The sequence below is a fragment of the Pseudoliparis swirei genome, chromosome 3, assembly GCF_029220125.1.
Source record: "Pseudoliparis swirei isolate HS2019 ecotype Mariana Trench chromosome 3, NWPU_hadal_v1, whole genome shotgun sequence".
NCBI classification, from domain to species: Eukaryota; Metazoa; Chordata; class Actinopteri; order Perciformes; family Liparidae; genus Pseudoliparis; species Pseudoliparis swirei.
In genome coordinates this window covers 2149104-2173318 of record NC_079390.1, presented here as the reverse complement: position 1 = coordinate 2173318, position 24215 = coordinate 2149104, and the positions used below count along the sequence as shown (strand labels likewise).

Here is a 24215-nt window from a genome sequence, read left to right as displayed (position 1 = left end):
TCTCAGTAAATCACCGGCAGGAATTACTCCGATTTAAAAAAGTCAATAGGAAGAAAGTCTCAACAGTGCGTTGGCCTTCTTTTATTATATTAAGAACTATTAGGAACACGATGAGGCTGTAACGGCTATACGAGTTCAATTAATTTAGAGCTTCTTTTCCAGGAAAGTGTAAATGCATGTGTGATGTGTTCAGGTGCTAATTAAAAAGGTGGGAAGTCTCCCCGCCGCATCTTCACAGATTTGAAGCTTTTTTTCTGAGTTCATCTATTTTGCGTTTTCTTTAATGATTAATCCATTTTGTTTCTTCTATATTTGGATGAACTAAGAGGAGTTTAGTGCCGTGTGCATCCCAACAGGTAAAAGGGCTTTAATTAAATTAAACTTGAATGAGTTGTATATAAATAGACAGTTAAAAGCATCGTTGATGCTATTTAGACGCTCAAATCAAACAGAGTATTTTAATCATAATTTAGAATATAAAAGAAATACACAAGAGCTACTAAACTCCTCTGCTGTAGTTTAATATATATTCTCTCTTCTGTGCATCACCTCAGACTCTGCAGCCACGAGCTTTGCACTTAATACTTATTTTATAAAAACATTATCATCAGTCATGAATGCATAAAAGATATTTTATGCATAACACCCCAGGCGAAAAAGAAAAAGAAAAAAATATATATACATATTTACTTTAAAGTATTTAAAATATACTGAAATGTTCAGTAGTAAATTGCAAATACACTATCAAACAAATAACTGATTTTGATTACTATCTGGGAAGTTTATTCATCCTTCAGGATACTGGTAGTACTTTTATAATATTTTAATAGACAAAAATAGTGTACAAAGTAATATAGCATAATAATAGCAAAGTGGGCTTTCTTAGTTTTTGGAGTTTCAAAAGTATTATATTTGGTATACTATTATTAATATATTTAGATTGTGATGTTAACATATTTGTAAAAAACTCAAAATATATTTAAAATATGCTTAAAATACAATAAAAATATAATGTAAGTCAACTATCGGCATGCATGTTATCATATACCCAGCAATGTACTTAAAGTGTACTAAGTATACTTCAAGTTGTTCCAATTTAGCACAACAAAATATACTAAAAACACTTCACTTAAATACAATGTAAACATATTAAGTATAAAATGATTGTTATTCAAAAATAACAAACTTTAAGTTTATACTTATGATGAGTAGGGCTTCAAGTATGAGAAGATTAAATATACTTAACATATGTATTTTTCTCTCGGGCTTCTCGCTTTAATTCATTCATCACTAGATATAGAAATAAATGTACTTCATTATATATATATATATATGTATATCTATAAATATATATACATATATATATATACAGTATGTATATCCATAACTCGGGACTGGAACCGAACCTCGTGGACTGGAACCGGCGACGGAACACCGGGGACTGGAACCAGAACATCGTGGACTGGAACCTCAGGGTCCGGAGCCTGTGACGGAACATCGTGGACTGGAACCTCGGGGTCTGGAGCCTGTGACGGAACCGGAACATTGTGGACTGGAACCTCGGGGTCTGGAGCCTGTGACGGAACATCGGGACTGGAGCGGCACAGGGCCAAGGGCCCGGAGGGACTCCCACATGTTGTGGAGATGCACCTCATGGAAGGCTGGCCAGACCAGAACCGGCGACGGAACACCGGGGACTGGAACATCGTGGACTGGAACCTCGGGGTCTGGAGCCTGTGACGGAACATCGGGGACTGGAGCCGCACAGGACCACGGGCCCGGAGGGACTCCCACATCTCCTCCAGAAGTACCTGAAACTTAGTTGGCCCGGCAGGAACCGTGCAGTGGAAACTGAAGGCTGGGTCCATTCTTGTTGGCTTCGTTCTGTCATGCGCAGTCCAGGTTGTCGCAACGAGAGGACCCAAACGCCGACATTATTGCACAAAACAATCTTTACTCCAAGAAACCAGAACAGGACGACAAAACACACGGACCAAACAGTACGAAGCCACACTGGGAATGAGACGAACAGGGTTTACATACACAGGCAAGGTGAGAGGATTGGACAACGGGGAACGAGACACAGGTGGACACAATGAGGGCGGGGCCAGCAATCACAGAAGGAAACAATCAGGGCCAGGGCAGACAATCACAGGGAGACAGACGACACAAGGACTTCCAAACAAGACACAAAACTAACACAAACTCCAGATCATGACAGTTCTTCTACATCTATTCTACCAGTTTGAGCTTTGTTGATACTTCCAGCACATTATTTAAGATAAAGCTCGGGGAGGCGGTGCTCTTCTTGCATGATTGTCATAACTAAAACCTTTTAAACGTGCAGAATTCATTCAATTTCAGACACTTGAAAAGAAAAACAAGTTTCCATCGGCATAGTTTTGTTAAAAGGTTAATACAAATATTTTAAAAAGCATCAGAATTGAAAACATCTGATTCTTCATTTCCTCCTGTAAAATGGTCGACGTGGTTCTGGGGATGATATTGTTCGTCATCTGGGTTCACGTACACATTTAGTTTATAAGTGACTTTTTTAATACTCTTTATTATTATTCTGTTATTTAGTTCAAAACAATTAAAGTGCCTCTGTCTGCAATATCTGTGTAAACAAATATCCTTATTATTATAATTATCATACACTTTAATCCACCTCAATTAGATGCTGTGAAATCCCCCAAGTATTGTATTATCGCATTTAAAAGATATTAAAGTTTTAATGTCTTAACAATTGAAAGATAATTTCCCTGACTGTGTGCTCAAAGTGAGCTTTGTCTTTTATTTAAAAATATACTCTTAATCCTCCTAATGTATTAACACAGAGCTGGATTTAATACTTAAAAGAACAACGCGTGATATTATACACAAAATCTGTTTTTACTGAGCGTAATTGGACATTTTGTCAATATAATTAGTTTTTCTTAAGATTCTTAATGGCTCGCAGGAATTAAAATCTGCTTCTAACGACACGCTCAGCCCTCTAAATCACCACTGGAGAGAAATACTTCTGGGTTTCCTTTTGCTTAATTGTCTCAGTAAATCACCGGCAGGAATTACTCCGATTTAAAAAAGTCAATAGGAAGAAAGTCTCAACAGTGCGTTGGCCTTCTTTTATTATATTAAGAACTATTAGGAACACGATGAGGCTGTAACGGCTATACGAGTTCAATTAATTTAGAGCTTCTTTTCCAGGAAAGTGTAAATGCATGTGTGATGTGTTCAGGTGCTAATTAAAAAGGTGGGAAGTCTCCCCGCCGCATCTTCACAGATTTGAAGCTTTTTTTCTGAGTTCATCTATTTTGCGTTTTCTTTAATGATTAATCCATTTTGTTTCTTCTATATTTGGATGAACTAAGAGGAGTTTAGTGCCGTGTGCATCCCAACAGGTAAAAGGGCTTTAATTAAATTAAACTTGAATGAGTTGTATATAAATAGACAGTTAAAAGCATCGTTGATGCTATTTAGACGCTCAAATCAAACAGAGTATTTTAATCATAATTTAGAATATAAAAGAAATACACAAGAGCTACTAAACTCCTCTGCTGTAGTTTAATATATATTCTCTCTTCTGTGCATCACCTCAGACTCTGCAGCCACGAGCTTTGCACTTAATACTTATTTTATAAAAACATTATCATCAGTCATGAATGCATAAAAGATATTTTATGCATAACACCCCAGGCGAAAAAGAAAAAGAAAAAAATATATATACATATTTACTTTAAAGTATTTAAAATATACTGAAATGTTCAGTAGTAAATTGCAAATACACTATCAAACAAATAACTGATTTTGATTACTATCTGGGAAGTTTATTCATCCTTCAGGATACTGGTAGTACTTTTATAATATTTTAATAGACAAAAATAGTGTACAAAGTAATATAGCATAATAATAGCAAAGTGGGCTTTCTTAGTTTTTGGAGTTTCAAAAGTATTATATTTGGTATACTATTATTAATATATTTAGATTGTGATGTTAACATATTTGTAAAAAACTCAAAATATATTTAAAATATGCTTAAAATACAATAAAAATATAATGTAAGTCAACTATCGGCATGCATGTTATCATATACCCAGCAATGTACTTAAAGTGTACTAAGTATACTTCAAGTTGTTCCAATTTAGCACAACAAAATATACTAAAAACACTTCACTTAAATACAATGTAATCACAACTTAAACATATTAAGTATAAAATGATTGTTATTCAAAAATAACAAACTTTAAGTTTATACTTATGATGAGTAGGGCTTCAAGTATGAGAAGATTAAATATACTTAACATATGTATTTTTCTCTCGGGCTTCTCGCTTTAATTCATTCATCACTAGATATAGAAATAAATGTACTTCATTATATATATATATATATGTATATCTATAAATATATATACATATATATATATACAGTATGTATATCCATAAATATATATATATAACTATAAACATAAATATATATATAAAATATATAAATATATATATATATATAAATATATAGATATGTAAATCTATAAATATATATATATATATATAACTATAAACATAAATATATATAGATATATAAACATATATAAATATATATATATATGTATATATATATATATTTACATATCTTATCAGCCTGACTCGCACACACACTCAGAATACTTTTAGACTTTTCCTGTTCTTCAGAAACACGACTCGTTGCCTCCTGGGCGTCACGAGCGCCGATGAGAGGACGTTATTTTATCTGAACATTAATTTTCTCACTGCAACACATCACTTTTTTTTCGCCTTCTCAGTTGATTCTCACTCTCGAGTGTCTTCCCCCGAGTGAGAGACCCTGAACGCAGCGCTGGTCTCATTTGCATCATCACGATCTGCTGCCAGCCGACACCTCCCAGAGCTACTGGTTGTTTTCTTCTGCTTCGCCTCAGACGACAGAAGATTCACTCACCGTCTGCCAAACGTTCCCACCAACCTGCAGGTGAATCGGCACCGTGACACCTGCTGGAACCCTGGAGCTACACCTGGAACAATGAAGGTTCTTCAAAGGTTCTTTAAGAGGCTTTGTGGTTCTACGAAGAACCATTACCTAATGAAGAACCATGTTTTTCTTTTGAGGCACCATTATAGATTCTTTGAAGAACTATTTCGGGGAATGGTTCTTTAAAGAACCCTGGTTTGAAAGGTTCATTATGGAACCAGAAATGGTGCCTCAAAGAACCAATTGCTAAGCTTCTTTGAGACACCATTATTGGTTCTCTGAAGAACTCTTTAAGGAAATGGTTCTTTAAAGAGCTCTTCAAAGAACCTATAATGGTGTCTCAAATAACCTTCAACACATGGTTCATCAAGGCACTATTTATGGTGTCTTGAAGAACCTTTCAAACCAGGGTTCTTTAAAGAACCATTTCCTTCGAGAGTTCTTCAAAGAACCTATAAGGGTGTCTCAAAGAACCTTCAACAAATGGTTCTTCAAAAAACCTTTCAAACCAGGGTTCTTTAAAGAACCATTTCCTTCAAGACTTCTTCAAAGAACCTATAAAGGTTCCTCAAAGAACCTTTAAAACATGCTGTAATCATAATTCAGCTCCCCGTGGACGGGAGTCACCAGACGTTGTTCATCTACCTCCAAAATAAATAAATCTGAAGATAAATTGTTTGCGTTTTGCAAGTTATGCAATGATTACAATGTCCAGTGGTCGGAGGACACGCCCCTCCAGTCCTCCGCAGAAGGACTCGTTGCTATGGAGATAGAAGCTGGCCATCACATGGGGACAGAAGGCAACATGGCGGCACGCAGGAGGGGGCGGCGCTGGAGGCGACCGTCAACTGGGATTCATGTAACATGGGAATCCTTCACAATGTTTAACGTCACGTTTTTATTATTTCATACACACATGTAGGTATCGCTGGTGGTACGCGGGTTATGTAATATGTAATATGCAATTGTAAATATTGGACACACTTTCTCTATGTAAACGTATGTGTTTTTAGGTTTGTTTCATGTAAACCTCTGTAGTTACTGTAGTTAACAGGAGGCGGAGCTTCTACCAGCACACACAGAAAAGTGGAGGTGCCATCTGGAACCGAATATGGTTCTTCAGAGTGATGCCATAGAAGAACCATTTCTGGTTCCACAAAGAACCTTTCAAACCAGGGTTCTTTAAAGAACCATTTCCTTAGAGAGTTCTTCAATTAACCTATAATAGTGTATCAAAGAACCTTGGTACTTTAAGGCACCATTTATGGTTCCTCGAAGAAGATTTCCACCCATGGTTTTTAACCTTTTCCTTAAATTGTTCTTCAAATAACCTATAAAGGTGTCTCAAAGAACCGTGGTTCTTTAAGGCACCATTTTTGGTTCTTCAAAAGGTGTCTCAAAGAACCTTCAAAACATGGTTCTTTAAAGAACCATTTCCTTAAATAGTGATTTACATAATCCATAAAGGTATCTCAAAGAACCGTGGTTCATTAAGGCACCATTTATGGCTCCTCAAAGAAAATTTCGACCCAGGGTTCTGGAAGAACCTTTTCCTTAAATTGTTCTTCAAATAACCTATAAAGGTGTTTCAAAGAACCTTGACAAAAATGGTTCTATAAGGCACCATTTCTGGTTCCACAAAGAACCTTTCAAACCAGGGTTCTTTATAGAACCTTCTCCTTAAATACTTCTTCAAAGAACCTATAAAGGTCTCTCAAAGAACCTTGGTTCTTTAAGGCACCACATTTGGTTCTTCAAAGAACCTCTAAAGGTGCCTCAAAGATCCTTCAATCCTGCCTCTCGGGACTACAGATGAAGAGACGCCCCTTGTCCATTAACTCTGTCACATTGACAGACGTGTTTTTATTAATGTTCTTTCCCTTTATTAAATAAACCAAGAGAAGAATCTGTTCCCATGTTGAACTCTGTGGCTGATGAAGAAACATCAATAATTGCCTCCTCATCAACCTGTAATCTGGAGCTGTTCATCCTCTGCCTCCCTTCATGGACGCTCTCTCTCTTTCTCTCTCATTTCCCCCTTCCCCCCCTCACTTTTCTCCTTTTATCTTCCTCTCCGTTTCACTCCCTCTCTTTCTCGCTGTCTCGGTGTAATGTGATCCAGGACCGATGCTGGCTCTCCGACCGCGAGCTTTGCCATCATCTCTGCTCCGGTTGCTAAGCAGCCCCGTCTGAGACGCACCTCCCCTCTCAGTCTGCTTCCAAAAAGAAAACACACACACACACAAATATAAATAAGAGGTGGGGAGAGGTGGGGAGAGGTGGCCATCAAGCAATCCGCCCAAAAACACAGATGATCCCTCCGCATATCTCTGTTTTCACATCTGCAGTGCAGCAGGGCGTCTCGCGAGCCTCGGGGTGTAAACAAAAACACAAACAAAAACAAGAACAAGGGGTTAACTCGCACTCCGGTGCGGTCGACCTCCACTGCGACGCTCCCGCCGCCTTCCGATGGAAAAATGGCCGCGTGGCAGATTTAGTGTGATCGCGCCTCCGGAATTGAAAACCCTCGGCCGACCAGCGGGCCGCTGGCCGGCTGCCCGGGTGTGGTGGGCGGGCTACTAGAAGAAGAAGAAGAAGAAGAAGAAGAAGAAGAAGAAGAAGAAGAAGAAGAAGAAGAAGAAGAAGAAGAAGCGGCGTGCCTCCGTGAGTCACGCGTCGCCCCGGTCGAAGCGCGTCTGACATTTACGGAGGACATCTGTTTTTTGAGGGGTTTAAAAATATATATATTTAATCAGATTTTTACAAATTTACAAGACAGGACTTTGAGGAAACAAATGGAAAGGAGGAATAAAAGAGTAAAGAACGCCAAGAAGAAGACAGTCTGACGTCAGGACATCTGGGTTACATCATCACATTAAGGACCAGTGTTTTTAATCAGGCAGTACAAAGTCCAACCCGGAGGGGTCCTCCATGTCCAATGCCGGGGGGGGGGGGGGGGGGTCATCGTTTACAAAATGGAGAACATCCAAAATCCACGTTTACCAATCATCCGCCGAAGGGACGTCTTTAGAAATCCAGAATTTAGGGACGTCTGTTTTCAATGAAAAATAGACTCTCATAACATATCAATAACGAACCTCTGTGTGTGTGTGTGTGTGTGTGTGTGTGTGTGTGTGTGTGTGTGTGTGTGTGTGTGTGTGTGTGTGTGTGTGTGTGTGTGTGTGTGTGTGTGTGTGTGTGTGTGTGTGTGCAGAAGTACAGGTACCAGGATGAGGAGACGCCCCCCTTGGAGCACAGTCCGGCTCATCTGGCTCCAGGGAAAAGTGCAGAGATGCTAAACATGAGCGACAAGAACCTCGCCGCCATGGAGGCCATACACGGCTACACGCAACACACACACATCTCTCCTGTCAAGGTAGGACACACACACACACACACATGCACACAACCACATAGACATTGTTGGATCAATACGTGACAATGCACTCGGATGTCACTTCCTTTAAAAGGTGAACATATTGTTCCATATCAGATGTCACAATTCAATCAATTAACCAGGTACTGTCTCTTTAATGTGACCTTATATTCAAATGCATTGTCATATGTCATGTGAGCCGCTCTAAAGATGACGTTTTAATATGATAACACATATATAAGGCACATAAGATGGTATCATTATATATTTTTGAGCTTTATGTTCAGGGATTTTTACTTAATTTGTTCACGTGTTTTCAACGATGTTTTTCCCGACTTTGCATCGCAACTATGATAAATAACAGATGTATAGGTATCCAAATTGGCTGAAAATTACTTTTGAATGTGATAGATACATATAAAAGGCACATAGGATGGTATAATTCTATATTTTTGAGCTTTATGTTCAGGGCTTTTTACCTTTTCTCTCACTCTTCATGTGTTTTCAACGATGTTTTTCCTGACTTTGCATCGCAACTCTGATACATAATAGACAAATAGGTGACAACATTGGTTGAAAACGACATTTAAATGTGATAGATAAATATAAAAGGCACATAGGATAGTATAATTATATATTTTTGATGTTGATGTTTATGTTCAGGGCTTTTTACCTTTTCTCTTATTCTTCATGTGTTTTCAACGATGCTATCCCCGACTTTGCATCGCAGCTCTGATTAATAATAATAGTATAGGTGTCAAAATTGGTTGAAAATGACATTTTAATATGATAGATAAATATAAAAAGCACATAGGATGGTATAATTATATATTTTTGAACTTTATGTTTAGGTCATCTGACTTTTTTTCTCATTTTTCATGTGTTTTCAACGATGTTTTTCCCGACTTTGCATCGCAACTCTGATTTACAATAATTGTATAGGTGTTCAAAATTGGTTGAAAGTGACATTTAAATATGATAGATAAATATAAAATACGCATAGGACGATATAATCATAACCTTTTTAGCTATATGTCCATGTATTCTAAATGGCTACGAGAGACGCGACAACCCTGTTTTTATTGTTTATTAATATTTAAAATTAAAGTGAAATGAGACCTAAAAGAATTGTACGGCAGATAACTGACAATGCATTTACCAGTTTACTCTTACACAGGTTCATTTTCAATCAGAGGACAGATTTACAGTCAGGCTAATGTGGTTTCCTTTAGTAAGAGACATAACATGCACTAAGCTTATTAAATGTATATTAGCCATGTGATTACACATAAATGTTAACTGTAACTTTGCACTTAACATTTAGTTTTGCGGCTGTTTTGAAATCCTGTAACAAATACTTTGATGCAGAACATAAAGTGTTCATGAGGAAACCCTCTCGGCACCTTGAGGTGTCAGATCAACTACAACCGGCTTATCGGGCCATTTGATACGAGAGCTTCACGGCAGGAAGATCTCAGACGAGTGGACACAAGATCATTTAGCAAGAAGCCGACCTGAAAGATCAAAAGGAAAACAGAGTGAATGGAATATGTAATGATCGCGATTTACACGTTGAAATAAAATCTCTCGTTATGACAAAAAATATCTAGTTGAATTAAACCGATTAATGCAATGACATTGATTATCTTCCATTTATTTGAAGAAGACTTTTGAGTTCTGTTAAAATGTGTAAAGCTGCGTTCACAACAGAAGCGTTACGAAATATATATATATATATACATAAATATATATAATTATATATATATATTATATATCTATAAATATATATATATATATATATATATTTTATATATATATATACATAAATATATATATATATTTTTATATATACATAAAAATAAAACTGTTTTTAAATATATATAAATATATATATATATATATATATTAATGTTATGAACTCGTGTTTAGTTCTTCATGGTGGATGAAGGACATGAAAACTGTTTCCACGGAACAAAGCCACTGAGATAAGCCCCGCCCCCTCTAAGCCCCGCCCCTCGAATTCTATATCTGTCTATATGTCTTAATCTAAAATACAGGCTCTCATTCACATGTGCAGATTCATATAAAATCCACTAAAATCCAGAACTTTCTAAATACAAGAAACAATCCAAGCAGACTCTGACCTACTTTGTTTTTATAGAATATATTGAAGATCCTCTCTTAAAGGAGACATAACACAACTCCGGCGAGGCGGGGGGAAGCCAGCGCTGACGTCAGGGGGAACATGAGTCGTGTTGCCCGGAGTGCATTAAGCAAAACACGCTGTCGCTACAAGGTGTCGGCCGTCATGCTCACTTAACAACGATCTGTCTCAGGGACGCCCACACGTGCTGTTTAACGGCCTCGCCGGCCATTAAGACTGAAGAGCTGCAACGCATTTATTTGCTCGGGGGGGGGTTCTCAATCTCCATCACGGGAGAGAACACTGACGTCCCCGAGGAGCCCGGACGTCCATTAAAATGCATTATTGTAACGGGCGGGAGGAAGACAGGCCTGAGTTATATACGCGATATTCAAAACGTACAGAGACAAAAAGGAGATTTGTTTTATCCACCTGGCGTGTACCGAGACGTAGAGCTCCGTTCAATAACACGGTCAAATGCAGAGTAGGTGGGATGGGAAGAAATATACCGCCTGGAAAAGTGAAAACGGGGTTATGAACCCTCACCAAGCTTTTTTTAGGCCTCTGCTCCGAAAATGGCATCCCCAAAACGCTGTATCTCTGCAACCATTAGGGGGCTATTTTAATCATTTTTACATTTTTACCTTTTAAAAAAAATTAAAAAAAATTGTTTAGATGTGTAGATATCAGTATATATGTTACTGGGTAAGAGTAAAAGAAGATGGCACAGTGAAAAAAAAAAAATGTTCAGGTCCGAACTGGGAAAAAAAAACACTTCCAGGATGATGATGTGTTTGGAATGAGGCAGTTAAAAAGTTTCAAATATGTTAACATTCTGCCTGCAAAGTTTGACTTTGAAAAAAGTGAAGCCGGACAAAGTTAGAGAGGTTTTTAGTCCAGAGAAATTAGGCGAGGTCTCCAAAACGGCCATGTTGGCAAATTCTATATTTAAATTTTCTCATTTAACAAATCATATATTTCACTTCTACGTTACTCATGATGTTCAATACATCCAAATACAGCATTTTACAACAACAACAATATATATATATTATTTTGAAATTCCTAAAACTATATTTTTCCATAAAAAACAAGTATGATTTTTGTAGCCGAGGCTCTGTTGTTTAATTTGATGTGCAACATTAATATATTTGCTTTTGTCCTAAAGCAAGAACGACCCCACTTCCAAAAATTAAATGAGCAGGAAGTAGCTGTCACTGGTTGACACCAGGAAGGTGTCACATGTCAAGCGTGAGGGGGTACTTAGGGGTATTTTTAGTTTAACATGCGGTGGAATACAGAACAAATGGCATTATATAGGAAAAAAAGAAATAAACTGTCTGGCAAAGTGCAAACGGGGTTATTCAATAAGCATGACATCAGCTGGTTGACATGTGGCAGGTATCTTAAAGCAGATGTTGGGGGGTATTTAGATTACATTAGATTAGAAAACTTTATTAAACCCCATTGGGGACATTAATGTGCCAACAACAAGTCATACAGACAACAATAGAAAAGAAACACACAACAAGGAACACATAAAACCAGAAGATGCCCCATAAAACATGCTACATCTCAAAAAATATATTTTATTTCGGGGTATGATGATAACATATGAGTAAAACAGTGTGAAACCCTGGAATAGTTTTCTCCTCGCCGTCCTGCCCTGACCTTTCTCTCTGGGTTTCATTAGTTCTCTTTTGTCATCCAGCACATGGGATCAGTAATTATTCACCGATCTATTACGGTGATGGGGACGGAGACTTTTTCTCCTTTTACCCCCCCGAAAATCAACCATCATGAATTCATTTGGAAGTCTGTTTGAGGGAAGATGTGACGTGAGGCCCTGCAGGGGGTCAGATCCATTACATGACTCATTCATGTGTTCATTCGTTCCCCTCAGAGACTCAGTTCATATCTGTGAGGTAACATCCAGGAAAAATGATGTCATGCCGAGCTGTAATTACACACACACGGAAAGACGAAGGTGCCATCTGGAACCCAAGATGGTTCTTCAGAGGGATGCCATAGGAGAACCTTTCAAACCAGGGTTCTTTAAAGAACGTATAATGGTTCCTCTAAAGGAATATACATATATATATATATATATATATATATATACATATATTATAAATGCTATAACATGTGTATTATATATATATTATATATTATTTATATATTATAAATGCTATAATGTATGAATTATATATATATTATATATTATGTATATATTATGAATGTTATAATATATATACATATATTGTATATATATATATAAATAAATAATATACAAATATATTTATATATATAGTATATATAAATATATGAATATATTATATATAATATATTATATAAATTGCATATTGAATATATATAATATATATAATATATATATGTAGTATATATATGTAGTGTATATATTATATTATAAATGCAATAATATATGTATTATATATATTATATAATATATATATAAATATATTATATATATATATATATTATAAATGCTATAATATATATATATATATATATATATATAGCATTTCCACAGTATAACCAACGGCAGCCTGTTTAAAATACTTTAATCCTGGTCATTTGTTCTCAGTTTAACTAAAATAGGAGAATGTTGAAATATTTTTGTCTGGTGCATAATAATTGCACAGGTGTCAAAATTGGCTGAAAATTACATTTTAATATAATAGATGCATATAAAAGACACATAGTAATTACACATCATTGAGCTTTATGTCCTAAATGGCTACGAGAGACGCGGCAACCTTGTTTTGTTATATTTCAAATGAAATTGAAATGAGACCCAAAATAATGACATGCCAAATGACTTACAGCATGTACCAGATTCATCGTCACGCTAATGTGGTTTCCTTTTCTCTACTTTTGCTTCATTGAGAGACATAACATGCACTCAGCTTATTAAATCTACATTTAGAATCTCGGTTATAGCTCACTGGCAATCGGTTAATTACACATTTTCTGTGATAACGTTGCACTTAAAATGTTGTTTTGGCTGTGTTTAAATTCTAATTCTACAACGAATACTTTGATGAGAATATAATATGTTGATGAGGAAACCCTCGACGACACTAAAACGTGTCGTCTATGGCCGTAACTCACCTTCTACATGCTTAGCGATACACTTTGAAGCCTGAAGATAATGAGGCTGTTTTCTTCTTTTACTTATTGCAAATGATAATGACGAATATACAGTTATACGAATAAGGCGGAGGATGGTGTGATGATGATGTGATGATGATGATGATGTGATGATGACGGTATAGTGGCAGGTTCATGATGACCTCGCGGCGGCTCAGTATTGACACTTTGGTTTTGGTTTTCATCACCGTGTGATTCACACGCCTCATTGGTCGTATGACTCTCCTTCTATATATTTTTTAACAATATACTTTATTATATTGTACTTTATTTATATATATATATATATGCACACGCACCCACACACACATTTCTTTTTCAATATTCTGACTTTATGATGTTTTGTCCACTGTTTTGTCGTCCTCTAGGTGTTATGTCTATGTATTGTCTTTTGTCTTATAATAAAGAAATAATTAAACAAGTAATAATAATTATTTATTTATTTTGCACAATTCAAACAATAAAACAAAATAAAAATCACAACAGAGATAAATAAATATTTCAGTGCAGGAAGAGACAAAAAGCCAACTTGGCTTATTTGAAGCCTCCGCCTATATAATATTTAACATTTTACAAAATTACATAACATACAAATGAAAATTGCATATAGACAACAAAAGAAAAAAGAAATAAAAGTAATCTAATGGTATCCTTCTGACTGTGTGTGACCTCTGCCGTGACCCCAGACGTCCTCTGAACTATATGAACCTGTTCTCTTCCTTCTGTTGTTGTTGTTGTTGTTGTTGCAGCCTGTGTTGATGTCTACGGGACACACTCCAATGTACACCTCCGCCGTCTCCACACTGGTAAGAGCTAGAGAACGCTAACGGCATCATCATCATCATCATCAGTCTGATCCTCATTTCCTGTCTCTGGTGTTCACTCAAAGTGTGTCTGTCCTTGTTCAATGCCGTGTGATGTCATCCGGTATCTGGTGACGTCATGTGTGATCACATCTCATTGTCACTCGATTTGTTTTCGTTTATCCTCGATGACTATTTTTGGGGTCCTGAAATCCCAGAAACTGCGAATGAAAAGTGTTTTAAATGTTGCTTCCAACACATTATATGATTGATTTATTATTGATTTCTACTCCTACTTAAACACATAAAACAAAACAGCCTATATATATATATATATATATATTTGTATGTGCAATGTGTATACTTTGTTTCAGCATGAGGGATTGTCAATAATTTTGTCAACATACACGACCGTTCAAAAGTTCGGGGTCACCCAGATAATTTGGAGTTTTCCACCAAAACTCTCACTTTTATTTATCAAAATAATTACAAAATTCATATAAAATGTAGTCAAGACATTGACGAGGTTATAAATAATGATTGTTATTTATAAATATTAATGTTGTTCTTCTTGTGGCTCAAAGGAAGGCCAGTTTTATAGCTTCTCTCACCAGCATAACTGTTTTCAGCTGCGCTCACATAAAAAGGGGTTTCAAGGGTGTTCTACCCCTCCGCTAGTCTTCTAAGGCGATAACACAATGTACCATTAGAACACTGGAGATGGGCCTCTACACACCTCTGTAGAGACTTCATTAAACACCAGAGAATAGTCATTTACCACAGTAACTAGGTAGAGAGTATTTATGATTAATTTAATGTTATCTTCATTGAAAAAAACAGTGCTTTAAAAAATAAGGACATTTCTAAGTGATCCCAGACTTTTATACGGTGGTGTATTTCTCTTGATTTTTACAAACACAAAACCTATCCTGAACTGTGCACGTGAGGCTGGAGTCGAGGTGACACACCGATCCTCAACGTGCATCACGTTAACGCTCCGGTGGCGCGTCACAGCTCTGCGTGCAGTACAGACTGAAACCTGCAGGTGTCAGTGTTGCACCGTGCAGAGGGACTCCCATGACCTTGAGGCGATGACTGTGCTGCCTTCTCAATATAAAAAAAACTGTTTTATGATCAAACAGATTGCAAATACTTAAAAAATACGACATGCAGTGGAAGAGGAATTCATGATAAACAACAACGAGGAAATCCAAAATTAAAAATGTAATGCTAAAGTTGGTTAGATGCAGTTCTTTGGTTCCCTAGTTTAGTTTGTCTGCTGTTCTTTATTTAGTATTTTACCATTTCATCGGTTTTGCCTTTTCTGTAGAGAACTTTGTAAATAAATTTTTTTATGTGATATTTATATATATATATTATATATAAATATATTTGTTTATGTACATTTATACATAATACATATACATATATATACATATATGTATATGTATTATGTATAGATGTATAAATATATTTACATATATATATATGTGTAAATATATGTATATATATATATATTTATATATAAATATATTTATTTATATTCATTTATACATAATACATATATATATATTTATATATATATATGTATTAAAGGGGATATCAAATTAAAGTTTTTTAATTTTTTTACTTATATTTATTATTATATTTACATTCCCTGTCGTACTCATTCCTCTCTACGCACGTACGTGACGTTCTGCAGGCGTCTTTGCATCGTGGCGTCCACTCGTCATCGACTCTTTATTGCTTTAATTTAGGTTTTTTTGCCAGGTTTTTGCCCCGTTGATTTATGGGTATGATTCTTTCAGGTTCGGCCAAGCGAGACGAGGTCTTTGGGTTACGCACTTGATTTAGAGAAGAGGTGCTTTAGCTTCTAATTACGTCCTTTTTTCTTCTTCTTTAAACTTAATGTAATTAGAAAAATGAAGAAAAAAAATCTTCACACATTGCTTTAGGTATCGATCTCATATTAACGGCTCACCCTACCTTCTTATATGTGACTCTATAAGTCCCACTTTTATTATGATTATTTTATTATTTTTATTTTCTTGCTGCTGTGATTATATGGAACATTCAACCAACATAGGATCCACATACATGCTTTCATAGACCGCTTTGGACACAATAAAGCATAAAAGACGTCTAAACGAGGAGGACAATCCCTTATTTGATCTCTTCTCCGCAAATATTATTGTCAAAAGCGATATTTTGAAGCTAAAGAGCGTTATGGTATCCCCCTGCCAGTCAATACCTCTGGAATCTAATTATTATTAGCGTGGCTGAATCCAGCTTTTAAGAAACATTTCTTCACATATCGTAACAGTCGGCGTTCCCGTGTGACTCTAAAGAGGCGGGATTAATACCACAACTACCTGTTTTATCATTTTACATTTTAAAGAAGAAGAAAAGAAAAGAAACATGAAGTATACGCAACACAATATAGTATAACAATAAAGAAAATAAACATACAAACAACACATTCATACACGTGGTTTACTCAGAAAACAGGAACGCTTTGAGACTTAAATGTACAGTTTTTATAATAGAGAGAGAGAGAGAGAGAGAGAGAGAGAGAGAGAGAGGACGGGGCAAAGTCAGAAATATCCAATAATAAACAGGATAACTATGAACCAATCGGAGGAGGTTGAATATAATAAGTCTGTTGAATGAGGTGAAGTATCCCGGGGATGATGCTCTCGAGTTGACGTCTTCCGGTTGATAAGACATTAAAAAATATCACCGCTCGAACCTTATTGGTTGAAAATAAAAATGAAGAATTAGAATCTGTTTCGTGATATACATTTTTTTTTTTTTACTTTTGATATCTTTCAAAAAACAACTCACGCTCCTAAAGTATCACCTGAAGGACGGACTCACGATTCTGAACCCGGTGTGTGTGTGTGTGTGGGGGTGTGTGGGGGGGGATTCAGTCAGTTGCAATCTGCAACTACGCCGTTAGATGCCGGCAAATCCAACACGCCGTCCCTTTAAGAAAACATCCATTCTTCATATGAAGTGCTCACTGAAGATGAAGACACCCATCACCCCCCCCCCCCCCCCCCCTGGCGGGTTACACTCTCCTCAAAGCTCTAAAACCTCAGATCCTCTTCAGGCCGTCAGAGTCGACCCTCTACGGTGTGTGTGGCCCTTTAAATGAGGGTTTCCTCCTGTAGTGCGGGAGCAGCTCCTCATCCTCCTCTCTCTGCTCTGCACTCGCCTGGTGTCTCTGGTTTCTATCTCCATGTCCTCGCTCCTCCTCACTCCTCCTCGCTCCTCCTCACTCCTCCTCACTCCTCCTCAGTCTCCTTTAATAAATGTTTAAATATGTCCCCGCAGCTTCGCTGTAATTACAGAGCAGCAGCAGCAGCTTGGATCCTTTGGGAGGGAGACGGGAGGGAGAGAGAGAGAGAGAGAGAGAGAGAGAGCTGTTCATGCTGAATGGCAGAGTGAGGCGGAGAGAGAGGGAAGGCTGAGAAAATGAGATCGGTGGACGGAGGATTTTTTATTTAACAGAAGGAGAACGTCAGCTTCGTCCTTCAGCGTGTCCTCATGAGTCTGTTCGGTGAGCACGCCATTGTGTGAGTGTGTGTGTGTGTGTGTGTGTGTGTGTGAGAGTGTGTGTGTGTATCACACGCCTGTCGATCCATCTGTCTATCAAAGAGAGAGAGAGAGAGAGGGAGATAGACAGGGAGAGAGACACATTCCCCTCAGCGGGCTTTACAATCTGTACACCCACACGACATCCCTGACCTTTGACCTTTGACCTCTCATCGGATCAGGAACGACTCCCAACATTTTTTTTTTTTCAATTTCAAGCATGAATAAATTTGACGAATTGCCCTAAAATTATCAGCACGAAAACACAGAAGAAGAAAAACAACAAAACAGGACACAAACAAAAATAACCTGTGTTTACATTTCACTATTCTGACTGACACACCCACCCACCCACCCACACACACACACACACACCCTCTCACCAGCCTGGACCTCATCCAGAGAGACAGCTAAGTAATTGCCATCAAAATGTTCCTGCTCGCTTGCTCCTCTTCCCCTGAGCGGTGGCGATGGGAGGTGTGTGTGTGTGCGTGTGCGTGTGTGCGTGTGTGTGCGTGTGTGCGTGTGCGTGTGTGTGTGTGTGTGCAGCACACTAGCAGCAGCAGATATGAACTCATTCCCTCTGAGCTCAGACCAGCAGCAGGAGGCAGCGACAGACACGGAGGACGGCCGCTGCAGGGATCTTACTCTTTTTCATTCTTTCTCCTCCCGATGAAGACGAGGACGGATTGTGTCTCAGATAATAGAGGAATCTTCTTTTTTATTATAACTGGAGCTCTGGATCGGAGGAGGGTGTCGCTGGTTTCCGGAGAGATGAGGACGCTCACAGGGCCGAGCCGCCTCTGTGACTTTGGATTACAAATTGCATAAAGGCTTCGTAAAGGTGTCTTGAAGGCGTCTTGAAGGTGTCTTGAAGGCGTCTTGAAGGTGTCTTAGTTAAAAGTGTCTTGAAGGCGTCTTGAAGGCGTCTTGAAGGTGTCTTGAAGGTGTCTTGAAGGCCTCTTAAAGGTGTTTTAAAGGTGTCCTTAAAGGTGTCCTAAAGGTATCTTATAGGTGTCTTAAAGCCATCTTAAAGGTATCTTAAAGGTGTCTTAAAGCCGTCTTAAAGGTGTCTTAAAGGTGTCTTAAAGCCGTCTTAAAGGTGTCTTAAAGGTGTCCTAAAGGTATCTTAAAGGTGTCTTAAAGCCGTCTTAAAGGTGTCTTAAAGGTGTCTTAAAGCCGTCTTAAAGGTGTCTTAAAGGTGTCTTCAAGGTGTCTTCAAGGCGTCTTAAGCATGTTTTTTTAAGGCTGACACGACACCCGTGAAGTTACAATAATTATCTTTTAATTCAGGCATTTCTTGGACGCCTTGTGAGTTTATGATCCTTTGTTATGACACATCCAAGGCTTCATGACAACGATGCTTTTTTTGGTATCGTTGAAAGCAGACGCTCACACTCCTCTAGCAACGCGCTCGGTGTGTGTGTGTGTGTGTGTGTGTCGGGTTCGCTCCCAGTTGATCAACCACCGCTGTTGACATCTTGTCACTGAGGCATCATGTTCGTGTCCGTGTGGCACGCCAAAAAGATGGGCAGCCGCTTCCTGGACAATGTGCGAAAAGCCAAGAGACGACGACTTCATGCGATGGTAGGCGTGTTTTTAAAACATCACTCGGGTTTGTTGTTGTTGTTGTTGTTGTTGTTTTATACTATGACTGTACCTCACATCTGGGAAAAGCTTATTGTCAAAGCCTATTTTTGATTAGCAGCTCAGAGGAGGTGGTGCTTCAGTATAATGTCCTTATTATTATAGCTTTGTTTTGTTGATCTGCACAGATACAAAAAACATTGTTTTAAATCGTCATGGCGACGGCTGCACTGGAGGCCCATGATGGATATTTTAATCACAGCGAGCCGCCGTAATCAAATCTGGTAATGCTAATCAAATCCTGCTCTGGCTCCAGAACCCCACAACTACGCTACCATATCCTGCACTTCATATATATAAATATATATATATATATATATATTATATATATATTTATATATATATTTAAAAAAGTATATATATATATATTATATATATATTTTTATATATATATATATTTATATATATATATATATTTATACTTGGGATTTAATAAGAAGCCAACAAGTGAACTTTGTGCATGTGACGTCCAAATTCATCTCCGTCACGCAATATATATATATATATATATATTTATATTTATATGTATATATATATTTTTATATATATTTATATATATATTTATTTTTAAAATATATATATATTTATATAAATACATATATATATATATTTATATAAATATATATATATTTATATGTATATATATTTATATATATATATATAAATATATATTTATACTTGGCATTTAATAAGAAGCCAACAAGTGAACTTCGTGCATGTGACGTCCAAATTCATCTCGTCTCATCCTCTTATTTGCATTTCCTGCAGAGCCCAACGTTGAGGGTCAATCCGGGGTGTTCGGTCCTGTTCTCTGTACCTATTTGACTCTTTGGATGGACATTGAAATTTGGTAATTAATTATTCGTCACGGCAACACCTAGTGTGACATTGCGTATGTTTCCATAGAGGTCATTACCGCGTGGCTTCTATGTGTCGAAGGCTTTTCTGCAAGGTGTGCAGGTCATGCACCGTTAAAGCCTCTGGACGGCACCCGGAGGAGTGTGTAGCCAGTGTGCTCACACGTGACTTCATCCACACGTGACTTCATCCGCGGGTGACATCATCGTCTCTTTGCACCCTTCATCTCGACAGGAAAGGCAAAGACAGCCGTTGATATTTTAAAATATCCTTATTTAGGCTTTCAGGTGTTGTTTTCGCTGTTATTTTTAACCTCAATCGACTCACAATGTGACTGGAGGTGCGAGCGTGCACAGAATGGGTGATGAGCCTCGGCCAAAAAACGTGCACAGAGCGGTGGAGGGGATGACGACACCACCTGCAAAAATCTCGTGATTCAACTCCTAAAGACAAAGGAACGAAATAATGGATTGAAGCGCACGGCTTCACGATGTCGCTGCTCTCGGTTTGACGTGCGTAACATTCCTTTATGAAGACAAGCGAGGAAATCTCCAGGTGCTCGACATATACGACAACATCTGGAGACGAGGGTGGAAAGAACAAAAAGGGTCTGAGAGAGGAGCGGTCGGCTGAAGAGCTGCACACAGAACAACGCTTAAAGAACATGGAGGTGCCATCTGGAACCAAAAAGGGTTCTTCAGAGTGACGCCAAAGAAAAACCATTTCTGGTTCCTTAAAAGAACCTTTCAAACGAGGGTTCTTTAGAGAACCATTTCCTTAAGGAGTTGATCAAAAAACCTATAAAGGTGTCTCAAAGAACCTTTAAAAAATGGTTCTTTAAAGAACCATTTCTGGTTCCACAAAGAACCTTTCAAACCAGGGTTCTCTAAAGAACCATTCCCTTAAAGAGTTCATCAAAAAAACTATTTAGGTGTCTCAAAGAACCTTTAAAATGGTTCTTTAAGGCATCATTTCTGGTTCCAGAAGAACCTTTCAAACCAGGCTTCTTTAAAGAACCATATCCTTAAAGAGTTATTCAAAGAACCTATAAAGGTGTCTTAAAGAACCTTCAAAAAATGGTTCTTTAAGGCATCATTTCTGGTTCCACAAAGAACCTTTCAAATCAGGGTTCTTTAAAGAACCATTTCCTCAAAGAGTTCTTCAAAGAACCGATAATGTGGCCTCAATCTGAAAAAAATGGTTCTCCAGGAGGCGATGGCTCTTCGTAGAACCACAAAGCCTCTTAAAGAACCATTTAAGAACCATTGCTGTTCTGTGTGGTGCTAGAATACCAAAGAGTGGGAAAGAGCGTCCAGAACACGGTAAACCTCAACGACCGCGACGTGGAACAACGTGACGGCGGCGCGAGAGGACTCTGGTCTCTGATTGGCTCTCATCTCGTCTCCATGGGGATGGATCTGGACGTCCAGCAGCCCGTTGGACTCGGCCGCCGGTGGAGTTACACTCAAACAGTTTCTAGCTAACGGGAGAGTTTCATGTCTCAGGATCTTCTCTTTAGCGGCTATATTTAGCATCACTCAACTTGATTAATTACAAGAAACGGGCCCTGGGGGGGAGAGGATGGAAGGAGGACCGTCTCCTCATAGAAGGAACCGTTGCATCAGTTGCATCCAAGTGTACCAAATAAACTGGTCACACGCATAAACTCAGGGAGCATTTCCTCTTCCGAGTTCCACACGACAACCGAAATCTCTCGGAAAGATCAACAGACTTCACGTCAAACCGAAATATTTTTCCTTAAAAGCTGAGAAAATGTCTTCGGTTGTTGTGGTGTGCTTTTGTTGTGTAGTTTTTGTGGGTGTGCGTGCCAGAAGCTGTCGTGTGTGTGAAGGTCAGCGGGCTGATTTTATGCGGCTGTAAGCGCTTCACAGCGTCTCTCCCATGCTAATCAGACCGGGAGAGACGGAAATACACACAGCACGTTAGCCGGGGAGTCTCATCTCCAACGGGTCCGGTACGTAACGGTGTGATGGAGAGAATAAAAGGAGGATAGTGTGTGCACAGGTTAATGTCCACTTGGCTTTCTCAGGCAGACAGTAACGTCTCTCGAAGACAGCCAATGAGGTTAGCGCAAAGTAAACGATGCACGGAGGGAACTTGTAAGTCCAGGTAGTTACAGAATGTGGCTATAAATATATATATATATATATGTATTATGTATATAAATATATATATATATATAAATATATACATACATATATTTACATATATATATAAATATATATATACATATATGTAAATATATTTATTTAAATACATTTATATATATATATATAAATATAAATATCACATTTAAATATTTATACAAGAAATAACTATCGACATCTTACATTAAAATGTGTTATTATTATATATTTTCTTCATTGAATGGTATATTTGACTGAACTAGTTCATCTTTATCTCAGTGCTAGACTCCAAATGAGCATAACATATCACGATGACCATGACATTCTGTCTCTTGTGTTCATCATAGAATTAATTTGAGAAAAACTGCAGACAGAATCACTTCCTGTTTGAGCCGATCAATGAACTGTCGGACAAACAATAGATATCCGGGGCTTAGTCTTTAAATCCTACAAACACCCCTGGCTGACAGAGAAGCGGGTAAAACCCAAAAGATCCTCTCACTTGCTATTCTGAAAAAAGATTTTTTAAGAGACGACCACATCCACAGTATTCACTAAATATCCTTACAGTATATTTAACCTGTCATTCCACCAGGGGCGTTAGGAGGATTCACAGAAAGGGGGGGCTAAGCCCCGAGGGGGCCCTGGATATTCATTGTTAGAGGCAGAATCTCAGGGTCATCGTGATATATTATGACTCTATCACTGAGATAAAGATGAACTAGTAGAAAAAATATTATAATAATACATATTAATGCAAAGAATAGAGATATGTCGATAGTTATTTCTTGCTTAAGCCCCCTAAAATAGGCCTAACGACACCCCTGCTTTCCACCGAGATACATTAAAGACAAAGACTTTGGAGTAAAACACCCCGGGGTCGAAAGTGAAGTCTTCCTGCGTCCGTCATCGATGGATAATAATACATTTCTTCCTCTCATGAGAATAACGTCATCACTGCTTCCACCGAGAGCTCATCCAGGAGCAGATTTCTGCCATTATTTCTGAATAATGCTTCTTCTTCTTCTTCTTCTTCTTCTTCTTCTTCTTCTTCTTCTTCTCTCTCTCCGCCTCCAGGGAAATACTCCTCCAGTGGTGGTGAACACTGACACACTGGATGGCTCCCCATACGTAAGGATTATGTTTAATCTTCCGTTTATTCTATTGTTATAAGCTCAATTTAACCGCCTTGGTATTCGGTCCTCGTTATCAGTGTTTCCAGTTTCCAGTTCCCAGCGTCCAGGTACACTGTGTGTCATTAAGTGTTCCTCTTTTTTTATTAAAATGATGCTTGATATACGTTAGTCTGAACGGACGCATTACTTAATTTGACTCAACGTTCTTAAACGATGAAAAAAGGTGGTGGGATATGAGTTGAACGTATTGTTATGAGTTAGATTAGAGGACGAGAAGACGAAGACAAGACGATTTCTACGTCACTGAAGTTCTTTAAATTCCTTCTTTCCTCTGGGAGTTGCTTGATTCT

The 24215-nt window shown here is 37.9% G+C and overlaps 1 protein-coding gene across 8 annotated transcripts in view; it reads left to right on the top strand.

The window, feature by feature from the left end:
* The window catches only part of LOC130191726 (disks large homolog 4), a 59981-nt gene that overhangs the window by 19817 nt on the left and 15949 nt on the right, over nucleotides 1-24215 (top strand). For 4 of the 8 annotated variants that reach the window (XM_056411395.1, XM_056411393.1, XM_056411392.1 and 1 more), the window contains exons 2-4: nucleotides 8202-8363; nucleotides 14427-14483; nucleotides 23807-23860. In XM_056411395.1, the coding sequence (XP_056267370.1) occupies nucleotides 8202-8363; nucleotides 14427-14483; nucleotides 23807-23860 (273 nt within the window). Of the gene's footprint in view, nucleotides 1-8201; nucleotides 8364-14426; nucleotides 14484-19574; nucleotides 19665-23806; nucleotides 23861-24215 lie in introns of those variants that run through there. The other 4 variants (XM_056411398.1, XM_056411397.1, XM_056411396.1 and 1 more) reach the window with 2 other exon arrangements.